This window comes from Haliotis rubra, unplaced genomic scaffold (assembly GCF_003918875.1).
Source record: "Haliotis rubra isolate DU_JTF1 unplaced genomic scaffold, ASM391887v1 Scf130, whole genome shotgun sequence".
Taxonomy (NCBI): domain Eukaryota; kingdom Metazoa; phylum Mollusca; class Gastropoda; order Lepetellida; family Haliotidae; genus Haliotis; species Haliotis rubra.
Genome location: NW_025765226.1, coordinates 657,202 through 681,243, shown reverse-complemented (window position 1 = coordinate 681,243; position 24,042 = coordinate 657,202). Strand labels below are relative to the sequence as shown.

At 37.3% G+C, this 24,042-nt stretch overlaps 2 protein-coding genes across 2 annotated transcripts in view; both read right to left on the bottom strand.

Moving 5' to 3' along the window:
* Positions 1-9,115, bottom strand: part of LOC124267272 (protein mono-ADP-ribosyltransferase PARP9-like) — a 98,558-nt gene extending 89,443 nt beyond the window's left edge. Inside the window, exon 1 of the mRNA XM_046702184.1 lies at positions 9,010-9,115. The gene's annotated coding sequence lies outside the window, so the exon portion shown is untranslated. The remainder of the gene's footprint in view (positions 1-9,009) is intronic.
* The window catches only part of LOC124267271, a 57,656-nt gene extending 36,328 nt beyond the window's left edge, over positions 1-21,328 (bottom strand). The window contains exons 1-2 of the mRNA XM_046702182.1: positions 21,324-21,328; positions 7,339-7,397 (exon numbers count right to left, since the gene is read on the bottom strand). Coding sequence (XP_046558138.1) covers positions 7,339-7,365 — 27 coding nt within the window. The 5' untranslated portion in view covers positions 7,366-7,397; positions 21,324-21,328. The remainder of the gene's footprint in view (positions 1-7,338; positions 7,398-21,323) is intronic.
* Positions 21,329-24,042: the final 2,714 nt, after the last annotated feature.

Genomic DNA, 24,042 nt, shown 5'->3' with positions numbered 1-24,042 from the left:
GCGGCCGTGTCTGCTCCCCTGAGTGTGAGCAGGGCAGTGGCCGTGTCCACTCCACACAAAAAAAAACAACAACAACAACAACAACAAAAACCAAACATGTTTGTACACATAACACTTGTGTACTCACAACCACAACCATGCGACCCGAAGAGGGTCAACACAAGCTGAGACAGCCATGTCCAGCCATGCGTCCCGAGGTGGGACACACCTCACCAGCCCCAAGCGTCCCAAGGAGGGACACACCAGTCCAGGCCCAAGAGTCCCAAGGAGGGACACTCCAACCCAAGCGCCCATGGAGAGATGCCCACACCCAACGCCACAAGACAACCCGGTCCAGCCCCAAGAATCCCAAGGAGGGACACCGCCACCACACCCACGAGTCCCAAGGAGGGACACCCCACGCATCCCAAGGAGGGATAGGTCTGCCGACATGCCAACCCGCGAAGGCGACCTCCAAAGCACCAAACCCTACTACTACTACTACAGGCCTGACACACTCGATTCGGATTCGATTCACTCGGGTCACTCGATTTAGATACAATAAGACTTTCGGTCTGATTAAAGGCTCCTGCTCTAGTTTTTACCTGGCACCTCTACTGACTTAGATTTATCATCATAACTGCTTCTAGGTATATATTTTAAGTCAAATTACAATCAATTTAATAACTATATTACATACTCAGTAACATTTCTGCAAGATATTTGAGTTGAAATAACAAAATAACCATTTCCTTGGAGACTGAGCCTTGTCATTAGATATATATATATATATAGGCCGAGTAGTGTGTGATATTTATTGGCATCATTTATTTTATTGCATTGCTAACAAAATCCCATCTACATTCTTGCCATTGAAACAAAATTAAAACAAAGTTTGCACATATCACTGCAAACTTTGCTCTCTACCTCATCGTCTCCTTGTGTTATTTGTTTTCCCACGTGCACCCCAAGGGTGTTACAATATATCTTTCAATTCATACAAGATTTTTTTAGCGAATTTAGAAATTTGTCCAAAGTCGGTTTTCTGTCATTTATATTGGCTAGGTATATGAACCTTTTTCCAGCAAGAATAATATTATTAATAAAAGGATAGCCAGTGTTAATCCCCAACAATATTGCAAAGTCCGTGAATAAGATATTAATATTGACAGTATTTTTAATATATAAACTTCAGTCTTTCCAGAATGTGTGAACAATATCACATAAAACATACACATGTACAATGTTTTCAGATTCTTTTTTTAAGAATGCACAGCGATCATTATGTATTATTTTCATCCTTACTAATTCTTTTCTTGTATAAATAACTTTGTGAATGAATCTGTACTGAAAGCCTAAGAGTTTAATATCATTTGTACACTTTCTATAATTTAAGAAAATAACATCCCAAGATAAAGTAATGTTTGTCAAAACTTCCCATTCTCTACAAACATCAGGCAATCTATCTGTTTTGATCAATTTATCATAAAATATTCTACAACCCATAGAGGGTGTAAGCAGAGTTAATATCACTTCATTAATACCAAGATTTTGATTTTCAAGTTTATGATTGCTTATTGTGGCTTTCCAATTAAGTAATGGGAACATTACTCAAAACTCTGTTGTAATCTAAAAAAGTACCTTTAACTAAGAATCTATTTTAAAACTCATCAAAGGATAATAGCCCGACAGAGTTACATATGTCTTTAATCTCGGTCACACCCTTATTGAACCAATTATGAATAAATGAGAAGGGTTTGCAAAATGATGGTTTAGCCACAACGGTTCATGAAGTATTTTCTGATAATCACATTGGTCAACTCTGAAGGAAGATCTGTACCTCTTCCATGCCTGAAAAACATCTTTCCAATACAGGTTATCAACTTCCTTAGATAGATCAATATTAGCTCCTAATTGGAGTAATGGTATAATAGGACTGACTGAGTTTAGTTTTACGCCGCTTTTAGCAATATTCCAGCAATATCACGGCGGGGGACACCAGAAATGGGCTTAACACATTGTGCCCATGTGGGGAATCGAACCCGGGTCTTCGGCGTGACAAGCCAACGCTTTAACCACTGAGCTTCCCCACCGCCCCGGTGTAATAGGAACATTGCAGGGACTGTTGCAGGTAGCTCTACAGAGGCATCTCTTCAATGCTGCTATTTTAAGTGAATCAGTGAAAGAAAGGATATCTGTCATCCTAATTCCCCCCTTCCCGGTAGTCCTTTTTCAATGCTACTCTATTTATTTTGTCAGGTTTCCCATTCTATAGAAAAGAAAAGAACATTTGCTCTAAGTCTTTAATAAAAAACTTTCCAATAAGAGTTAAATTTCTTCTTCGCCAGTTTCCTAAAATGTTCGATATCAAAGTCATTCTTTTCTAGTGTTGATAACCCAGAGATCGTTCAAATTAACATTTAACACCCAAGACCACAAAGTTACCAGAAGCCCAATCCAAAATATATTCACTACAAATAATATATTTACTATTAATCATAGCCCCTAACCATATTGCTTTGGTTTTATCAACATTAATTTTCAATCCTGAAATTTGGTAAAAAAGAGAGAGAGTATCCATTACTACGAACTGTGCCTTCAATATCGGTTATTTTAGCTTCCAGATCGTTAGCTTTTTCTTTTTTTAGTTTCTTAATGTGGGTGCTGTATGATATCGATTTACCTCTAATGTTCATCAACAAAGTTTCCAGAAAAAGACAGTCATCAATACTTAAGACTACCGGGTAGGTCATTATCATCAATATTCTTTATATCCTCAGTGTGACTGCGAAGAGCATATTGCTGTTTAGCTAAGTCTATCTCAGTCCTATTTTTATGTATTCTTTATCCCGCAATAAAGAGGTGTTAAATTTCCAATAACCTTTTCCTCTTGTATTAGTATTATTTGAAAAAGTAAGTGTTATAGTAGAATAGTAAGATTTATAGCCAGGGAGGATTTCAGTGTCTACGGTCGTATTACCAACATCGTGGGAGACCCCAAAAAAGTCGAGCCTGGCTTGCTGTCTAGGGGTTTTTTTCCACCAAGTATACTTTCTCGTATCACTATTAAGATCATGCCAGATCTATAAACTGGTCTATTTTTTCCAAAATTACACTTCCTGCGTTAGGGTTATTAATATGTTTGTAGTTCTCAAGATCCATAGTTGGGTCAAGTACCACATTCCAATCTCCACAGAGAACAATAGATTCGTTGTCGAATGCATCAATTTGGTAAAAATAAATCTCTATAAAAGTTAGGCACATCTTTGTTAGGGCCGTAAATAGTGGCTAAGGGTAGTCTTATGCCGTCAATACTTGTGTCAACAATGATAAAATTGCCATTCTCATCTTCCTTGTATTTATGAACATCAATCTCTTTATCATTGTTAAACAATATTGCAACACCTCTAGAGTTTGACTAATGGTGATATGATACATTTCAAATGTTTATTTTCTACAAACAATGCTCTAGCAAAGTATCACCTTGTCAACTTCGTCATCACCTTGTGTTTTTAAGTGCAATATATTGATGAATTATTTGACTATAAATAGCGTTGTGTGTCCAGCTTATTTTATATATTGTATTATGATCGTCATATGTTCTATTAATGTTCTATCATTCAAGTGTTAAGTTTATATCAATCTAGAAATGTTATATTATAACTCTTTGTTACTTTTATGTCTTGCATTTGAATAAAACTGACTTGCATAGTCTGAGTTCTGTTTTCACTAAGTAAACACTTGACTTGAATGTGTACGGTAATCTAATTAATCACCTGTGAACGGTACCGGGACCGCCACAGCTGTATATAAAGTGACTTAATCATTGATTTGGTCTGTTTCTCTAGTGAATAAATTATTTATGAATCCTACTCAAGTCAAGAATGTTGAGAAATTAATTATATGCATTATTTGTTTATTTTGTTTAACATATACCTTTAAACAAGATAACGCAATTTCTGGCACTAAATGTCAGTCTAGCTTTGATCATCTCTTTTACCAGTTACACGCATGTACGTGATTATTATTAAAGCTTAACCCATCTGTAACCACTGACTAACTACAAACTGCTTTCTAGTACTGAACTCACAGCATTTCATGTGCACAATGATTGATTAATGATTTGGTCTTCCCTGAGTGTTCAGGGTTCAATGCCAGCTGGGCTCAAGGCCTATTGTAATCGTTCGGATTAATAGTATTTATCATTCCTCCGTATTTTGCATAAATCATAACTCAATCACCAGAGTGTAGAATCTGACAAAAACATTCACAAATGTGTCCAAGGTGCTGAGGTTGTTACTGCAAACGTGTCAAGGTTCTGGGTTTAAGGACCAAAAATTAGGACAGATGATTCAAAATCAATACACAAATGTGTAAAAGCAATAATCTGTGCAACTACTCATCTAATGACTTCCAAATTTCTTGCATGTATGCCTGATGGGATGCCCTTTAATTATGGACTGAAGGACTACAGTCGCTATAAGGTACGGTTTGGCAGTTTTGACCTTGCACTTTAGCACATTTCATAGAACTTGACTGCCAAAATCTCCTCCTCTGAAACAATCACAGCTATAGTTTCCACTCTATGAATACTTTGTCTCGCTTCACCTTCCCACAAAGCTTCCTTAACAAATGTGGCTATGTCTCTTGCTGGCTGAGATTATGAATGCTACTTCTTGGCCTAAGTTGTCTCCAAAAAGACTTATTCTTTACGATGTTTTCACACAGAAAATTGTTTAATAGCCTGTGTAATGTGACGTGTGTGTCTGTATGATAGCTAAGGTCCGAGCGAACTAGCGAAAGAAATTGTGGGGTGTTGGTATGATTTATGAAATTGGGCTTCTAGGCAGTGATGTAGGGTCATCGGGGCTCCAGTAACAGCTGCTGACAGTGGCTGTTGAATTTGCACCAAATGTCATACGTTTAAAAAATGGTAAAGAATTACCTCCCTTGACAAAATCCAGCTGTCATCCTTGAGTGTAGAAACCTTAAATGATATTATTGTGTGAGGCATGTATATTTCTGCTGAACAATTATTTCGAACACAATATCAATTAACTATTTCAGTTCGACTGACTCATAATGAATGTTAAAGTATAACTGGCATGAATGTTTTAGATTAATTTTACAGTAGTTCATCTGCCATGTGAATACAGGCAAAGAAATGTTTCGACACAGATATAAGGCATCCAACAAAAATATATTAAATAAGTCAATTAAGTATGTTTAACTCAATGATAATCTGATGTAGCATAAACTAATGTTCTTGGAAATTTCTGTATTTAAACTTGAAATTCCATTATTGTAAACTTATGGTTTTGTTGTTAAAGACAGTGTTTAAATTTCAATGCATCTTGTACTTATTCATCTAGGTTTTGTGATCTAAGCTTATAAGACTTCCACTTGAAAAGTTGGATAAGCAGCATAAATAAGCCAATACACAGCTGGAACTAATAACTATGTCACAATGTAACCTACAACAATCATACCATTTCTTTTGATGTTTTAATAAGCTCAACAGCTGTTTCGAAAACAGCAAGTTATATCATTCAAGCCAGAATACAGAACACTTTGTACCTAAGCTAGGATGAGAATACCATTGTATAGTAAAGGGAAGAAGCATTTCCCACCACTGGAAGTTCTGTAATCAATACTAAGAGTGCCATCTTTTTTAAGAATAATGTGACATGTAGATATCATGTTGTAACACAGTAAAAACAAGAAGACAAAGTCATCAATATCCCCCGCCATGGCAAAATACTCTTCATGATTATGTCTACGAGTTATGATTATGTCAAAATTTTAGGTGTGTATATAGAAAAGGGGAAGGAGAGTATTTAAAGGTTTTTAAAGTTCCGCTCCAGAAAGGAGCACTATCACCAATTTCAGTCTATGTCAAACTTGTTGCCATGGAAATGCCAAAATATTTTATTCAGAAATCCAAAACTACCAAAGGGCACCAGTACACCACAAGATCTATGTATGTGCCAAGTTTGGTGAAGAAACATTAAACGGTTTTAGAGTTCTGCTCCGGAAAAGAGCACTACCACCAATTTCTGTTTTAGTCAAACTTGTTGCCATGGAAATGCCAAAAATATTATATTCAGAATTCCAAAACTACCAAAAAGAAACCAGTACACCACCAGACCAAACTATGTGTCAAGTTTGGTGAAGAAATAATGAACGGTTTTAGAGTTCAGCTCCGGAAAAGAGCACTACCACCAATTTCAGGCTAAGTAAAACTTCTTGCCATGGAAATGCCAAAAATATTTTATTAAGAATTCCAAAACTACCAAAAGGCACCAGTACACCACCAGATCTATCTATGTGCCAAGTTTGGTGAAGAAATAGTGAACGTTTTTTGAGTTCTGCTCCGGAAAAGAGCACTACCACTATTTTCATTCTAAGTCCATTTTGTTGCCATGGAAACGCCAAAAATGTTTTATTCAGAAATCCAAATCTACCAAAAGGCACCAGTACACCACCAGATCTATCTATGTGCCAAGTTTGGTGAAGAAATAGTGAACGGTTTTAGAGTTCAGCTCCGGAAAAGTGTACTACCATCAATTTCAGGCTAAGTCAAAACTTGTTGCCATGGAAACGCCAAAAATGTTTTATTCAGAAATCCAAATCTACCAAAAGGCACCAGTACACCACCAGATCTATCTATGTGCCAAGTTTGGTGAAGAAATATTGAGGTTTTAGAGTTCTGCTCCGGAAAAGGCAAATGCGCACGGACGGACGGACGGACGCACGCACGCACGCACGCACGGAGTCCATTTTAATACCCCCCGCAAAACGCGTTGCGGGAGATAAGTATACACTGAACGCGTTGCGGGGGATAATTATACACTGAAAGCAGAAATTGGTTTGGAGCGATTTGGGCAAAGAGAGCAAGTTCTGAAAAGAACTTACTGCATAATGGGTCTAAATGGTCTAAAGCCTACAGAGCCATCATTGCTACTTGCAGTTATATTTACTGTTAGTTTCATTTTGGATATCTGAAACATGGTTATTGGCAATAGCTAAAATGCCATGCTAAATATTATAAACGACATGTAATTATAGGGTGACCTCTCAAATGTCACAAGAGAAAATCAGAATTCTTCAGTTCTTCACTAAATAAGTCCGTAAAGTATGTTCAAATCGATGATAATCTGGGGACAATTCTCTCAAGGCAGTTAGTTTCTGCAAATTACTGTTCAACAATAATAACTGATGTGTTCATCACAAAGTAAATCAATTTATGATTTTCAATATTGTTCAGCCTTTTGTTTAGTCCAGAAACTCTCAAAAACAAAAATGCTCCTTTTCTGTTAGCCCCAAAAAATATATAAAATAAACTTTAAATATATTTACCGTAAGACCTGCTGTTTGATCGTCCATGTGCTGTGGCACTAGACCTTCTGCGAGGATTCCTGGTTGTAAAAATGTCACATTTTTACCACATCAATACAAAAAAGTGGATGCCCACAGCCATCTCAGAACTGAGTTGTCTAACATCAGTTGTGATGTTGGATTTAGAAGTTCCATTAACAAGAGTATACTCCAGTTCTTTTAAAGAGGAAAAGTGTCTACCCAAAATACATTCAATTCCAAATCAGTAGTATTTCCAATGATATAATGACTATCACACTGGGCTAAAAGAAGAAAACTGCATACTTAGAGATGTTTAAGTAAAAGTGTCCTTGAATGTGACTTAAATAGGAAGGGGCGATTTGATCAATTAATACGATGTACGAGTAAGGACACCAATATGGTCTGTTTATATAAAACCATTGATTCATGGATTCATGAAGCTATTCTACTGAAGCAGTTAAATGGAGCATCTCACAAGGACTGGTATTGAATTGATATTTCCCACGACACCATAACCCTAGAATTTGGTTTAGTTAATATAAAACAAACGTTGGTTGTCTGTTGCTTCCCACACTAATCGTCTCTGATGTCTAGCATAGTTTGTGTTTATGTCTCAGCTTTTCTTGGCATTTTATTTGTTTTTATTATTTCTTTTTGGAGATCAAATCAGCCACTGTCACAGCCATAACCAACACCACTTCATAATCATCACCCCTGCAGTCTTCACAATCATCGCTGACATCATCAGAACAAAAAGATATCATCACACATCTGTCAGGAGCCATCAAAGTACCTTCACAAGCATATATACATTGCTTCACAAGAATCATCTCTACATAACTACCATCAACCCTACCACCACCTTCACAAGAATCATCACTACATGCACTACATCTGTTCATTACCTAAACATGAATCATCTTATCTGTGACTTTCTTTCTTTACCCTATCTCCATGAATCATCTCTACATCTTTCATTACCATCAACCCTACCACCACTTCTATCTCTACATCCTTAACATTACCACCTTTAGTTGATTCAAAGAGAGAGGCAGTCATCAACCCACAAAATGCCATCACCTTTATTTATTTACTTACCTTCACAAAGAATCATCTTATTTATTTAGAATCATCTCTACATCTGTGGAAGCCATCATTACCATCAACCTTACCACCACCTTCCACAAGAATCATCACTACATCTGTCGGGGGGTGGGGTCGGGGGGGCAATTAAAGAATGATATATAGAACGAAGAATGGTAAGGTTGGGGATGATAGCATTTTTCCCACATATCTCCAGTTCTAACATTACCCCCCATGCCTCAATTCTAAAATGGGTCGCATAATGCGCACATAAAATGCCTACTTTCGCTTTCGGTTTAGCTCGTTGATTGTGATTGCAAACATAAGACTTTCCTTTGTTCAAGTTTGTTAAACAATTGACCTCGATATGGGGACATGCATTGATAAATGTGTAACTATTTACTGCGATAACACCGTGACACCCACCCCCAGGTCCTGCGAGTTACATCATATTCATTTACCAAGTGTTGGGTTGAAACAGATATCAATTTTTAACAGGTTCCTTATGTTGCAGTCTGAACTTATTTACTCTGACATGTGGTATTTTGGATGCCATATTTACTTGCCCAGTTCCCTTCATACCCTTACCTGGTGTGGCATACAACCTGCGTACTATATGGTCCCTTCCACACAACCGGACGAGCAACAGAAACAGGTGTCCTGAAAGGGTAGATATTACCCCGACTTATCGGGCGGCAGGTTACAGGGAGATAACTCTTGCATCAAAGCAGATATTCACACCTGTGCGCGTTTTATCCTGTGCGGCACACTGAGAATTGAATTGTGTTATTTTCCAATACTGGTCAACTGATTTATTTTATGTCTGCCAAGACAGGTCGGTGGCTAGCTAGCCTAGTCACTTCATACAAAAAGACATGTTACTATAGCGGGATTTAAAGACCTCGCACGCTCACACGCATGCACGACACGTGCACCCCACCTCCCCAGCCACTAACACACGTGCGCGTGACTGATAGGTTTTGGCTGTTTCCTTAGCAACAAACTGGACCCACAAACATGTGTACCATTCGTTACATGCACAAATACTCAGTACCGTTTTGTATGTTACATAACGGCACGCAGACTTTGGATTCTGAAACGGAAGCTGACGGGCGGACTTATGGTCTATACATGACGCGATTCCATTGCATATTGACTGGTATTTGTCGTGGAAGCGTTGACTTTTTTCATTCTTTTTCGTGGATTTTTATGGGAGGTGTAGAGGTAACATTCGCAACAAAACATCTGCGTGCCGTTGTACAAAGCAACCTTTGCGGAAAGGAGATCGTAAGTCCCATACCTCAACATAGACTTACGATAGACTTAGCGCTAAGGTTTTTCTGTGCAACAGCACCCTGATAATAATATCAGATATAGTTGAAAAGAAAAATGATGAAAGTTATGAAATATTTGTTGTTGTTATCTGAATGTATTGCATATATTGAAAGTAACTGAAAATGACTGTCAGTTAGTTTAATATGCAAATGTATGCCGAAAGATTTGCTTTTGCGTTGCAACCAATGTCGATAAACACGCCGACGCCAATCTCTGTTGAGAAGCCTTGAACTCATCTGTGAAGAGGGCAAACCAACCTGAACCTCATATGTTGTTTTGATCATGTTATGCAGCTCCATGACATTGGACGTATAGCTTGGACGTCGTGGTCTGTTGATATGCTCTTGCAGTCGATTCCTCACTATCCTTGCACTAACAGGGCGGAAGCCAGGGTTGCTGCGGCTGTCGTGCAGAACTATATAGTTATCTTGACATCCAGAACATGTTGGGTCCTTTATGTTGCCAGTTGGTTGCCAGTCGGTTGGTACCTCTTAGCGACTGTACGGTGTAAGGTTGATCACAATTTCTGTAAGGTGAAATGCACCCTCAAAACCTCAGAAAATTTAAACAGTTAAGTCAGTATTTAGGGGATGAAAGCGTGGTTACTTTCGTGATACCTTAAATGCTGTCGTTGCCATGTAATAAATTAACATATATAGAACACATCAATCGTGAGAGTCATGATATAGCAGGGATAACTAAAGTACTGTCGGAAATGCTAGAAAAATGCTTTTTAGCCTTAATAGCTTTATAAAGGTGATAAATGTACTATGTTGTCAATATATCAACTCGCCTATAGTGTACCTAATTTTTATTTCAATCGATTTAACAGTCCCATGCATTTAAAGGGCAGTTTACAGGAGAGAATTTGGTAACAAAACAACTACTTAAGATTTTTCAACCACAGAAATCTGAAATAGTCTTTACATTTATGCTAATAATACAGGTGGTGTAAAAATATGAATTAACGTTTTTCTTTAACAAATAAATGTTGAATGTTTGTGTTACTTTACTTAATTATCGTTTCTTTATTGAAGAAATATTAATATAAATGTTAAGTCTTGATAACTAAGTTTCCCGTCATGCATGCACATCTTTATCACAGCGTTCACTATGGCCAACGATTTGCAGTCGATTGTTGCGAAGGTTTATAAGTTTTTTGTGCTTGAAAAAAACAGAGGTAAACCTTTCATTAGTTTAGAAAGGGTTTATTACAGAACTTGTAGAGCTGTTGGTATGTCTTACCAACAAGTTTACAATATTATAAACAGATCAGACAAGACAGGGACCGTCTCAAAAGCAAAACCGGGACAATATAGAACATCTTTATGGATAACAACTTCTTTTTATTCGTGAGTGCGACGTTTCGATACAGATTCTTGTTCCGTTGTCAAGCATAATGGAACATGAAGAAGGGGGAAATATATATATACTGGATGTAACAATGTAACAAAGAAAACCACATAATAAACATAATTGGCTAATTATGTTGTTTTCTTAACAATGTAACAAAGAAAACAACATAATTAACATAATTGGCTAATTATGTTGTTTTCTTTGTAACATTGTTACATCCAGTATATATATACTTCCCCCTTCTTCATGTTCCATTATGCTTGACAACGGTACAAGAATCTGTATCGAAACGTCGCACTCACGAATGAAAATAAGTTGTTATCCATAAAGTTTGTTCTATATTGTACTTCCCAACTTCTAAAATGCCACTCAAAGAAAAACCGGGACGTAAAACCATCCTTGACAACTTTGACAAGGGAGTGCTTAGACGGGCGGTCTACAAACTTTATGAGAAGAAGAAAATATATATTCTAGAGACTTCGTTAAATCTTTGGCCAATGACCACAACTAGATTAAACTGACCGAATTACATCCATATTTTTGCAATGAAATATACTGTTGACATGCAAAAAAACTATTAAAACGTTGCACATTTCTACAATCAATCGATAAGATAACACAAGTGATAGGATTCTTTCCAATGTACAGTAATTCGTATGTTCATTTCAAAACAAACACACATACACAAATGATCCCTTACATAACCAATACGTATACTATACGTACACATATTCAACATTTTGAAGAAAACATCTATTGAGATGACCCCTCGTCCGAGCGTGTGCTCAGGTGTCAGTTTCACCTATCGATATCGTGCATGCTGATGACATAACACAGGCAGTTGTAATGTTTGTATCAAACAACGTCCCACTACCCCTTATTTTTCTAAGCTTTAGACCGCCTCAGTGGTGTAGTGGTTAGAGCGTCTGCCCGGAGAGCGAAAGGTCGCGGGTTCGATCCCCGACCGCGTCATACCAAACGACGTTAAAATATGGTACTTGTTGGTCCCTGCCTGGCGCTCGGCATTAATGGGTACAACAAGGACTGGTCGGCTCGGAGTCAGTATAACGTGTCTGAATGGGGTATTCATGCTTCACTGCGGCATGGTATCTCAGTGGGCTAGCACTATAAAACCAGCTTCAGTCTGGGCTAGTACAAGCAGCCGCACATACACATACACACGCATGCACGTTGTCATATGAGCGAAATATTCTCCAGCGCGACGTAAAACCCAATTTCACCTCACCTCACCTCTAAGTTTTTTGGTATTTTCATCAGTAAAAAAACATTTTAGGGCATGTCTCAAAATTTATTCCCTCGGTCTACATTAGGTAGATGTTTCTTACAGTGATATTTGTTATTTATAAGTAACTGTAATACCTCTGAAATTTAAATATAAGTCAAAAAGCATTTTTTTTAGCATTTCCGACAGTACTTTAACCGGTCAGTCGGTCTCGGTATTTTCCCGATCTAAGTAAAAACATGAGTTCAGGGTCTGGTTTAAAAAGGACCCAAGCATCACCTGTCGCCAAACTCCCAGTTCCCTGACATATTGAAACCACCACGACCGCGTGAGTTTAAGAATAACGTCTTAAACTGATAAAGACGGTACAGAACGTTAATAGGTTTAGGTTCCAATACATTGTTGAGATGTGAACACGACAATTACAGGAAATCGATCCATTACAGTAGAGCGTGGTGTAACATTTATGAAGTTCAGCCTTCAACAAAGCTGACTCTGTCCAACGTGTTCAGTGAATGTAAGACGTATTTCTTACTCATGGTATGACTGAAATGACCAGTATGTACGTTGTTGTCGTGTTATACGTTAAGCAACAGTGTTTCACCTGATGTACCTGTAGATTAAGTGAGGGGCAGCAGTGTTATACGTTAAGCAACAGTGTTTCACCTGATGTACCTGTAGATTAAGTGAGGGGCAGCAGTGTTATACGTTAAAGAACCACTAAACTTTGTTTTTTGTTACTCTTTTAACCATTACATATGAAAGATTAGTGGTTAGTCTTATGCGGAACACCAAATTTATTCTTTAAAAACTTGTGGTTAATTAATACCGAGCGATTAAAAGTGGCCAAAAAGTCGCCTGCTTCCCTCTCGCCCGCCAACGAAACCACAGACAGGTTACGTAACTCTGTCGCCAGAGCACTGCAGTGACGTCATATGAGGAACGATTTTCAGTTAGTTGTATAGAAAGTGTGTAGCACGCTCATCATTTTAATGATTTCTCGACCTGAACGACGACATGCCGAATCGTTGCTTTGTCGTCAATTGCTCCTAGGGGTCGGGTGATGGTGTCACCATGCACAGATTTCCACAGGACCCCGCAGTTCGTGCTAAATGGGTTATGTTTGTGAGTGCGATTCGAGCGTTGTGGAAGCCTGAAACGATATCTTACTTGTGTTCAGATCGCTTCACGGAAGTTAAAGAATCAAAACTACTTACTAGGTATAGTAAAATATGTATATGATTGATGACCATAAAGATTTTCCATAACACAACTTGTAACATAACGATTTCTTCCTGGGAAGTGAGGTTGTGGTCGAAGTAACAATAATATTGTAAGTAGTATTATATTGACACCCACCTCGCTGCCAGGAGAGACATTGTTATGTTATACGCTATGTCATGCAAAATCCTATTGGTCATCAATAAAATACATATTTTACTACCAGTAGAAAGTAGTTTTGATTTTGTAACTCGGTGAAAACAAACCTAAATAGCATTTATCCACAGACTGGCGGATGTTCCCGACAGGGCGCCGCCATTTTTGAAAATCGTAAAGTCTGTTAGAATTAATGAGATTATAGTTTGTTTTCATCAAGTTAGAAAATCAAAACTACTTTCTACTCGTAGTTAAATATGTATTGGAATCATAACCAAAAGGATTTTGCATGACACAACTTATAACATAACGATTTCTTCCACGGAAGCGAGGTGGGGGTCGAAGTCACAATACTGCGCGATAAATTTCTTGCTACATTCACATGGTTAATGTCCTCTCACCAGTATGTAGATACTAGTCAATGTACGTCTTTATATTTGGTCTTATAATCCTAATTAGTTTATTATCATACTTTTATGCATTTTGAAACTAAATAAAAAGCTGACGATCTGCTGATACTTATAGTGAATTTATAACAGAACTGTAATATCTAGACATTTGATAGTTTGCCAATGTGAATCATAATTCGCATACACACCCTAGTGTATGTTGCCTGTCTCATTACACTTCACGGCGAAAACAATGATTCTGTTGAATGCTACGACAAATGAATAAAAAACAAAATGCAAATTTTAAAATTAAAACAGATTAAAGTTATAGGAACAATATCAGGCCATTACCTTGTTTGAGGAATGTATCCATCAATATCCACAAAACTGTTCCAAATGATGTGTCTTTTAACAGTTTAATATACGAAAAAGTGATAAATCTTTTCAGGTATTGGTGTATAGTCTCATTGGTCACCCAAGATAGCACACCTGGCAACTAATTGCATAATGTCCGCCTTTCATTAAAAACAGTAATTTAGCTAGCCAATAATGGGCAATCAATCAATGTATTGCCGGTTAATCCTTTGAAAGAAGGACGTTGTTTTACGCAGACACCGACACGGCAGAGTGTATTCAGTATAGATTAGTAAATCTACATACATAAACACTACCTTTGACAATTCCGCTGTGTAAGATAAAAGTAATCAATCAATCAGCGTGTTATCGGTTAATCCTTTGATCGATGTTTATAATGTTGAATATTTACTCCAGACACAAGAAATGCCAAATGGGAACCTTTGTCGGTAATCTAAGTGTGTTACCACTAATTATACCTGTTATAAATTCATTAACTGACCATCAAGTGAATGATGACAAATAACATGTGTAGGTTTATACCACCTAACACGGGTTACAACAAGGGAGTATTAATTGCTGTATTGCATGTGAAAACTTATGGGCCGACACTGTTTTGAGAATACAAACAGATTTTTACATGACATGATTAAATATCGAGGTAAAAAACACAGAAATGGGATCAATTTGGATCAGTCATTATACAAATAGGGCCTAACGACACCAATCAATTGTGACAGAAGCGTCTATGAAAACAAGTTGTAACTCGAAACTAGGCAAAGCAGGAGACAAAATTAAATGCCAGTAGATTGTGAGAACATATAGCTTTCATTTTCCACAACAATTGTCACGATTTCAGGTTTATACAAGCCTGTAAACAAGATAATTTACCCCCTAAAATGTAGATGAATTCTGCATCGGCCCTCAAAGCTATTCCTCATATGACGTCACAGAGTCGCGCCGCTCTGATTGGTTGAAATTTCGTTCGCGGGTGAGAATTGTGCACTGTTGTCAAAAAGGTCGATTTAAGTCAATTAAAGGTCGAAATGAGTAGTTTTAATGACGGGGTTTCATTTATAACGATGCCAGTTAGTGATTTATGTATTTTTACCCCCTAGGGTTTATGTGACCTTTAAGCAACAGTGTTTCACCTGATGTACCTGTAGATTTAGGGAGGGGCAGCAGTGTTATACGTTAAGCAACAGTGTTTCACCTGATGTACCTGTAGATTAAGTGAGGGGCAGCAGTGTTATACGTTAAGCAACAGTGTTTCACCTGATGTACCTGTAGATTAAGTGAGGGGCAGCAGTGTTATACGTTAAGCAACAGTGTTTCACATGATGTACCTGTAGATTAAGTGAGGGGCAGCAGTGTTATACGTTAAGCAACAGTGTTTCACATGATGTACCTGTAGATTTAGTGAGGGGCAGCAGTGTTATATGTTAAGCAACAGTGTTTCAACTGATGTACCTGTAGATTAAGGTAGGGGCAGCAGTGTTATATGTTAAGCAACAGTGTTTCACATGATGTACCTGTAGATTTAGTGAGGGGCAGCAGTGTTATACGTTAAGCAACGGTGTTTCACCTGATGTACCTGTAGATTTAGTGAGGGGCAGCAGTGTTATACGTTAAGCAACAGTGTTTCACCTGATGTACCTGTAGATTTAGTGAGGGGCAGCAGTGTTATACGTTAAGCAACAGTGTTTCACCTGATGTACCTGTAGATTTAATAGTGAGGGGCAGCTGTGTGCTATATTTAGAAGGTTCTGGAGGCTGTTTCAGGGAACTCCATTATCATTTTTGTCTATATGAGGGGGAGGTGGATATTGCCTCTCATCTTGCATTACACCTATTACAGACCAATGAAGATCCGGGCTAGAATTGATCTTCAGTAACCCACGCTTGTAGTAAGAGGCGACTAACGGGATCGGGTGGTCAGGCTCGCCGACTTGATTGACACATGCCATCGTATCCCAATTGCGTAGATCGATGCACATGGTGTTGATCACTGGATTGTCTAGTCCAGACTCGATTATTTACAGACAGCCGCCATACAGCTGGAATATACAGCGTAAAACTGAACTCTCTCACTACACCTATTACACCTCAAGTAACCAGAAGACCAGCACTGTGTGTGATGATCAAATACCCTGCCAAGGCCTATAGTTACAAGTCAGAGTACTGAGCCGAGAGGTGACTATTACCATCAATGTCTTTATTGCTATAATCACTGATCTTGTATATACTGCCTCAGATTGGGTCTCTATTTTGTACTGATTTGTGAACCTAGTTCATTTAGAAAACAGTGGTTAATTACAGCCTATCTTTCCAGTTGTGTGTTGTTGCCACACATACTTTCTTTTATTGATTGATTCCCGGTAACAGTTTTAGTTCCAACTAGGAATCAACCTACAATGTCAGGGTCATCGTGGATAAAATGCGTGCTCGTGTGATTACCATGCATGAATCTGAAAAGTAATGATACTGACATTTTAATGCGAATTTTATTTAAGCACAGCATTAGCAAGGTAGACCAAACGATCCACTAGAGTCAGTGCTATTCATATAGTATAACGTAATATATATTGAGTCCTTTTGACATACAGCTTGGCACAGAGATCCAGATAGGATCGTTTCTCAATGACTCAAAACACTGTACTTAATAGCTTGTTAAATCAAATCATGTTCCTTATTCCTCCTCCCCTAAATATCTCTTAGCACTGTACCCCTTCTGAGATATGAAAACGCACCCATTTAGAACATTCCCCATGTGAACAATACAGCCCAAAGATAAACTTCTTTTCTGGGATATATGGGACCTTTGTCACTAATTGTGACCGGAAAAGATAAAGTTATATCTCTGTTTTCAAGGTCCTGAATAACTGAAACAAACCAACAGCTGATGTCATCTGAAAAGTACAGAAGAAACAACATATGAAATCCTGACCGCCTCTATGTTAAATTCAGGAGTTATGTAGACGAAAAGCAGGCAATCAACTGTGCAGCAATTGTGCTATACTTCTTGATGATCAACTTAAAGGAACTGGCAAAGTCAAAACAAAGGAAGTTGACGAAGAAGCTTAGCTAAGCTTCAGTTATCTTCATTACCTGATATCATTCAACAATTATCCGATTGTCACTTCCACTTACCCTGAGACAAGTGAAAGCTCCTCGTCTCTTTCACATTTAGATTTATGCATAAAGATTCAGACTCACAAAAAGATTCACCACAAGACTGAATGACGAAAGGGATGGCGTTAAAGTTCCGTTAGTCTATAGCACTATTTCAGATGTTAAAGCCTTTGGTGTCTACATTTCACAAAGTTTCATATACAATCGAACATGCTCCTTCTACTTCGATTTCAAAAAAGGTCATACGACTGAAAACACACTTAATAAGATGGAGTACATTTCCAAATTTAGGCATCCGTGACTAAGAGGATGTGACATACAATTCACTCAATTGTTATACAACATATTTAATGTTAACAATTGATTAGCCATTGCATGTGTTTGTGATGGGCTCCACCCTTAGGGGAAGATGCACTTGCCTTTCACGAACGTCTGAGTGAGTGAGTTTAGTTTTACTCCACATTCAGCAATATTCCAGGTGTATGGGCGCGGTCGAACGTCTGACATCATCACCATTTGGTACTTATAATATAATCGAAATAATAAAGAGACTGCGCTTCCAGCAGACATTTCTTATATTTATGAAAGCGTTTTTGGTTGCTTTATTTTAAGCTGTAATACTGTAGACGGGTCAATATCAAAGTTTGCTGTTATTTGGCACTATAATTCATTGAAAACAGTGTGTACTTGTACTAAATTGCATCTTTTAGCGTAAAGATGCAAAAGATAATCTTTCTAAATGTACTTTACAACAATTTGTTAAATGGGATATGAATTTGTAAATGCCAGGATGTACAAAGTAGTAGCTCTGAATATAACTATTTCTCAACATATAATAGGCTGGACATATGTACCAAGCAAATCGTACTCGTCTTCAATTACATTCAGATTACACATGTCACATAACCTTTGTTCTTTTATTAACCTAACTACCTACCAGATTCTATAAGTACCTACCTACCAGATAATGATCTATAAGTAGATCATGAGATGAACAGCGGAATTTTCTTACGTTTAACAAAGACAAAAACTGTTCTTTGTGGATAGATTGTTTGATCATTTTATAGTAAAATCATTTGCAAGAAAGATCCCGTGGTTTTTCATGATCCTCACTTGGGAAAGTACTGAAAATCTTTTTCAAAGGATTCCAGATATGTTGTTTCTTTCGTGTTGTGACTCGTGCTGGGGACGAGCATTTCGCTTCTGAGAATGATTCCGATTACGATCTGACTGGCACTTATATCAATCTTGGGAGGGTACTCAAAATACTGACAAGTTGGATGTTGCTGAACCAGTTCTGGGTAAGGAGCAGTTGGTTAAAGTACAGGGAGATTACCCAGAACTCAATTTGCTTGCTTACTGGGCACTCTCTTCATAACAAGCTGACAAGGATGTAGCTATTATTTTAGGAATAACATTTTAGTGAAGAAATGGAGATTGCCAGATGTCTCTACCGATAATGAATGGACTGACTGACTGACTGAGTATGGTTTTACGCCGTTTCAGCAATATTCCAGCAATATCACGGCAGGGGACACCAGAAATGGGCTTCACAAATTGTACCCATGTGGGGAATCGAACCCGGGCCTTCGGCGTGACGAGCCAACGCTTTAACCACTAGGCTACCCCACCGCCCAATATAATGAATGAAAGGTTCACCAAAATGTTCTTCCAAATTCGGGACGTATGGTGAGGTAGCCTAGTGGTTGAGGGCTTTGCTCGATTCCTCACATAGGCACAGTGTCTAAAGCCGATTTCTTGTGTCCCTCGTCGTGATATTGCTGGAATATTGCTAAACGCGGTGTAAAAGTAAACTCACTCACTATTCCAAATTCACATTGAAAATATCTTTCGAGTATGGCACATCAAACGTCTTTGGCAGGTAATGAGAAAACGCCTATGCCATTCCTTATACATGTACATGACATAATGTGGCTGAATACAATTTGTCATTGTTAAAACGTTGGCAAATCTAAAATCAGAAATCTCGAGCTGCACCTTTGAAACCTATCCCAACTTTTGCAGAACCTTTGAGCAGAGCGATCGTTGATTGCATTGGTCCTTTGCCTAAAACTAGGTCAGGTAATCAGTACATGCGTACTACATGTGTGCTTCACTAAGGTTTCTAGAGACCATTGCTTAATGAAATATTGTTGTACAGGTTATTATCAAGGCTTTGTTAAAGCTCTTCACTGTGTGCGGTTCAGTAGAATCAGATCTTTAATTTAGTATCAAGTGTTCTCCCACTCAATTTGGCATAACTCAGGTGAAGTCTTGCATATATCGTCCTGAATCGTAGGAAGCCTTAGAGAAGTTCCTTCAGACTCTTAAGAACATGATAACAGTGTTTAGCTTGGTTTCCTTAAACTTGTGATAATGCTGTCTCAGGACAAAATGAAGGATGTTATAGCAACAGACTCAAAAAGTGAAATTTCAGTCCCACCGATACAGTTTGAAGAGTTTTGGTCATTACGTACCATGGTCCATATGTTACTGATAGGAATATCAGAGATACTAAATATGTCATGTAAATATGATTGGGAAGTATGACAATGACAAAGTACTAACTCAGTGTCTTGCCATGGTTCTCCTGTAGATGTTGTATCATATAGTGATCCAATGAGACTGTATATTTTGATGGTATTGCTGACCATGCTGGTCCTACGATAAACGATTCTCAAGTTTCAGCTAATGTAGTTGCTAAACAAGGTCATTTGCCATCTGAGCAAAAGGATACAGTACACCTTGTAAGCAACAAAACGTGACAAATGACATTGGAAGAATAAGCAGAACCACTCCCAAATATCAAATGATCACTCCTCGAACTATACTATATTTGAAAACTCGTGTTATTTTACACATACTAGGTGTCTGTAATAAAGGGTCTAATGATATGTAGCAATGTAAAGAAAAGTTTCTCAGAAATAATAGAACTAAGAGTATCATCATAATGTTTAATGTGTTGACAAATGTGACACATCTTGACATACAGACAAAACGTTCAAACAGCACTACCAAACATCAGTAGCGTAGATCAACCAATCAAAATTAAAATGACAAACAAGACACAGGTGCACCTTGCTCTCGTGGTCCTTATCAAGTTCATAAAGAAACCTTGCAGAATCGCATTCCATTCCTCTACAAGAGTTCTGCGGATCCTGGGAGATCCACTGAAGGTGGGTGACGCGTGTACACACGTCGACCGAGTTCATCCCAGGCATGCTCAATTGGGTTGAGGTCTGCCGAGGATGCTGGCCACTCATCCTGCTGCCTAAGGAATTCCATGACAGTCCTGGCCCTATGGGACCTGGCGTTGTCGTCTTGCAGTAAAGAGGGACGACCATAAAAGCCATGCTGCCCTTAAACGTCGACGAACGGTGCTCCTGGGTATCTTCACACTGTTAACATTAAAGTGTTCTTTCTGAGTATCTGCTGCGTTAAGGAATCTGTTACGTAACGCAGTGTTATTCATGTGCCTATCTTCTCAGACTTTTGTGACTCCCGGGCAAAATGTTCGACGTGCATATTCAACGGACCCACTCTGACTCACATTAAAGCGGACAGCAACCTGCCGCCAAGTCTGACCAGATTCCAAAAGGCCTGACTCCTTTCAGCAAGTGTCAAAAAACGTCTCATTTTAAGCTGCGATTTCAAAAAAGGTAGCTGAACAGTGAACGACAGTGAAAAAGCATCAATGCATGTGTATTGTCCTCCACCTTCCATTGATAGAGTGACTTGCACGTGCAAATCATTGACATTAAATGGCAGGTGGATTTCCATTTTGACAATTTGAATAAAAAATCTGCCATTTGTAACAGAATGTATTGGACATTAAAGAACGTAATAATGACATTTCAACGGCCTGATGTGTTTTTTCCATGCTGTTAAGAAAGTTTGTAAAACATTCAGTTGTATATATTTCAAACAAAAACGAAGATTTTACAAATTTAAGAAATAGTGTTACCAATAGCTTGACCTTCATTAATGACGCCGAGTATACATGAATAACAAACAAGTTAGTGTCTTTTTCTTCAAATTTATTTAAACTATGCAGCGGAAAATGTAACAACCTTACAAAACGTAAACTTTCTCAGGTGAGTCATAATGACATAAGTCTCTTAGGAGTACATCAGTATTGTAATGAAAGACCTCTTGACAGATAGCATGTACCAGGAGTGTATCCTTCCTGGTAAGCATGTTCAACAAATGTGAGGTTGACACTTTCCAAACTTGGTTATATCTTAAGCAAACAGCAAAAAGAAAGAAAAATCGAAATGTCAGAATATCATGCCTTAAATCACTTCATCCCTCTGTGATCAATACATACAGAAATTTTACAAAACTATTGAATTTATACTGAAGTTATGTTCAAAATGGTTACTTTAAGAACTATTTGACAGATATCAAACATCTTATGCATAAAAATAATATTTCTAGAGGGATAAGGCCATTTGGACATAATTATATATCAACCTTTACCATCAATATATTATTACATCATCATAACACCACCAAAACACAATAGAAAAGGATAAATCTTTAAGAATGTATATAGTAAAAATACATTATAGGGAAAACTACAAGAATATATCTGAAAACTAAAATAATTATTTATAATATCATAAAAGGAATATATTAGTGAATTGCAGTTAAAAAGTGGATATACACATGTCTATAAGAAAGGTTTTCATATTATATTTCCCCATAATGCTAACAATTGTATAGTGCTATCTGCACACAATGGTTCTCAAGTTGACCAATTCGTCTAAATCTCATCTCCTTAGGGAGGTTAAAACCAAATTTGCCAGTTTGTTTCCAGATAGTTCTGCTTTCACATTTTTGTCAAATGTTACTGGGTACCCCTTATCAAGCACCGAGTCAATTGATAGTGTTACAAAACAGTTTTGTCACAAACATTTAGTTGTTTTATTAAAATTCTTGTTGCAGATGTTTTGCGTCATCCTTCGTTCTCACAACTGTGCCTATTCATTCCCAGTAGCATTATCTCACATTCTCTACCTTTTATGGATTTTATTTTACATGATTTTAGCCCTAAAAAACCATCAAAGTAATGAACATTTAAGGTTCTTTCCTATTTCAAAAGACTTCTAGAGGTGAATGAAAAATTGATCTGTTCATTATTGACCAAATCAGATAATATATAACAATAATGCACACAAAAACTCAAGGTGAGCTGTCCATTGGTGCTTAAATATTACTTACAAACAAATATCTTTACCTCTTTAAATATACATATTAGCATCATTTGAACAATCATTATTAAATATGACCCTTTATGGACCATTTAAAGATTATGCACGTACACATGCAAACACAGACACACACATTTTACGGACCACTTAAAGAATCACAAACATATACATCCACCCAATAACTTCATTTACGAGTGACAAGCTTAAATGTGTTTTAAATATAGTACCAAGATGTTATTAAAGCTAAAGGAAAACCATGTTTTATCAGCATTTCACCAAATGTGACAAATGCTGAGTTTGAGAAATCAGTTTCAAATTTGGATAAATTCTTTAATAATTCAAGGTTAATAGAAATACATTAAGTTAAAATATGTTATTATTGTTGAAATGAAACCTGTATACCACTTGCTGAGTCATTTTGTGGGACATTTAGGTTGTGGTTTTCAGGAAAATATTTTTCAATTTGTTAACATGAATTTTCACACATATATGAAGCAAAAACAATATAATGTTTCAAAAGTGATGTCATAATCATCATAAAAAGTTTGGATTAGCCTTTTCTAAAACACAACATAACTAAGACAGGGTTATATTAAGAAAATGTTGAATCACATTCTCACATATTGCTGAGAGTTTTGAATACAGTATTTCAGTACAAAATCTTTAAGTGACAGAAGCTCTGGTATCAGTGGCAAATTTTTGTAAGTGCTGCATGAAATGAAAGTTGTTATACATAAAGTTTGTCTTTCCTAGCTTCTAAAATGCCACTCAAAGAAGACGGAATTGACCTGTGGACTTTTTATTTCTTCATTTTTCAGATGCTACTACCCTTACCTCAAGCTAAAACATAAAAGTACCAATACCAAAATTTTACAGACAGAATAGTGAAGCTGAAATCCATTACTCAGCAGTCTTCAGCATTGAAGAAACTAAAATACTAACAATAATCAAAATGCTATCCAATGCATATCCATGTATAAACAATAAACAATGAAATTTGTATAAAAACCACAGGTCTATTAGAAATTGATTACTGCTGTATAAATACAGTATTCTGTTTGAGTTCTCCAGTTACAAATATGTACCAGATACCACTTATGAAATATATCTGTAATTTGATTAAAACTAATATAACACAATACAATATTTTATACAATAATGTTCATGGTAACAATATTATTTATCATCCAAACAAGCTTCGACTAACACAACAATGAAATTG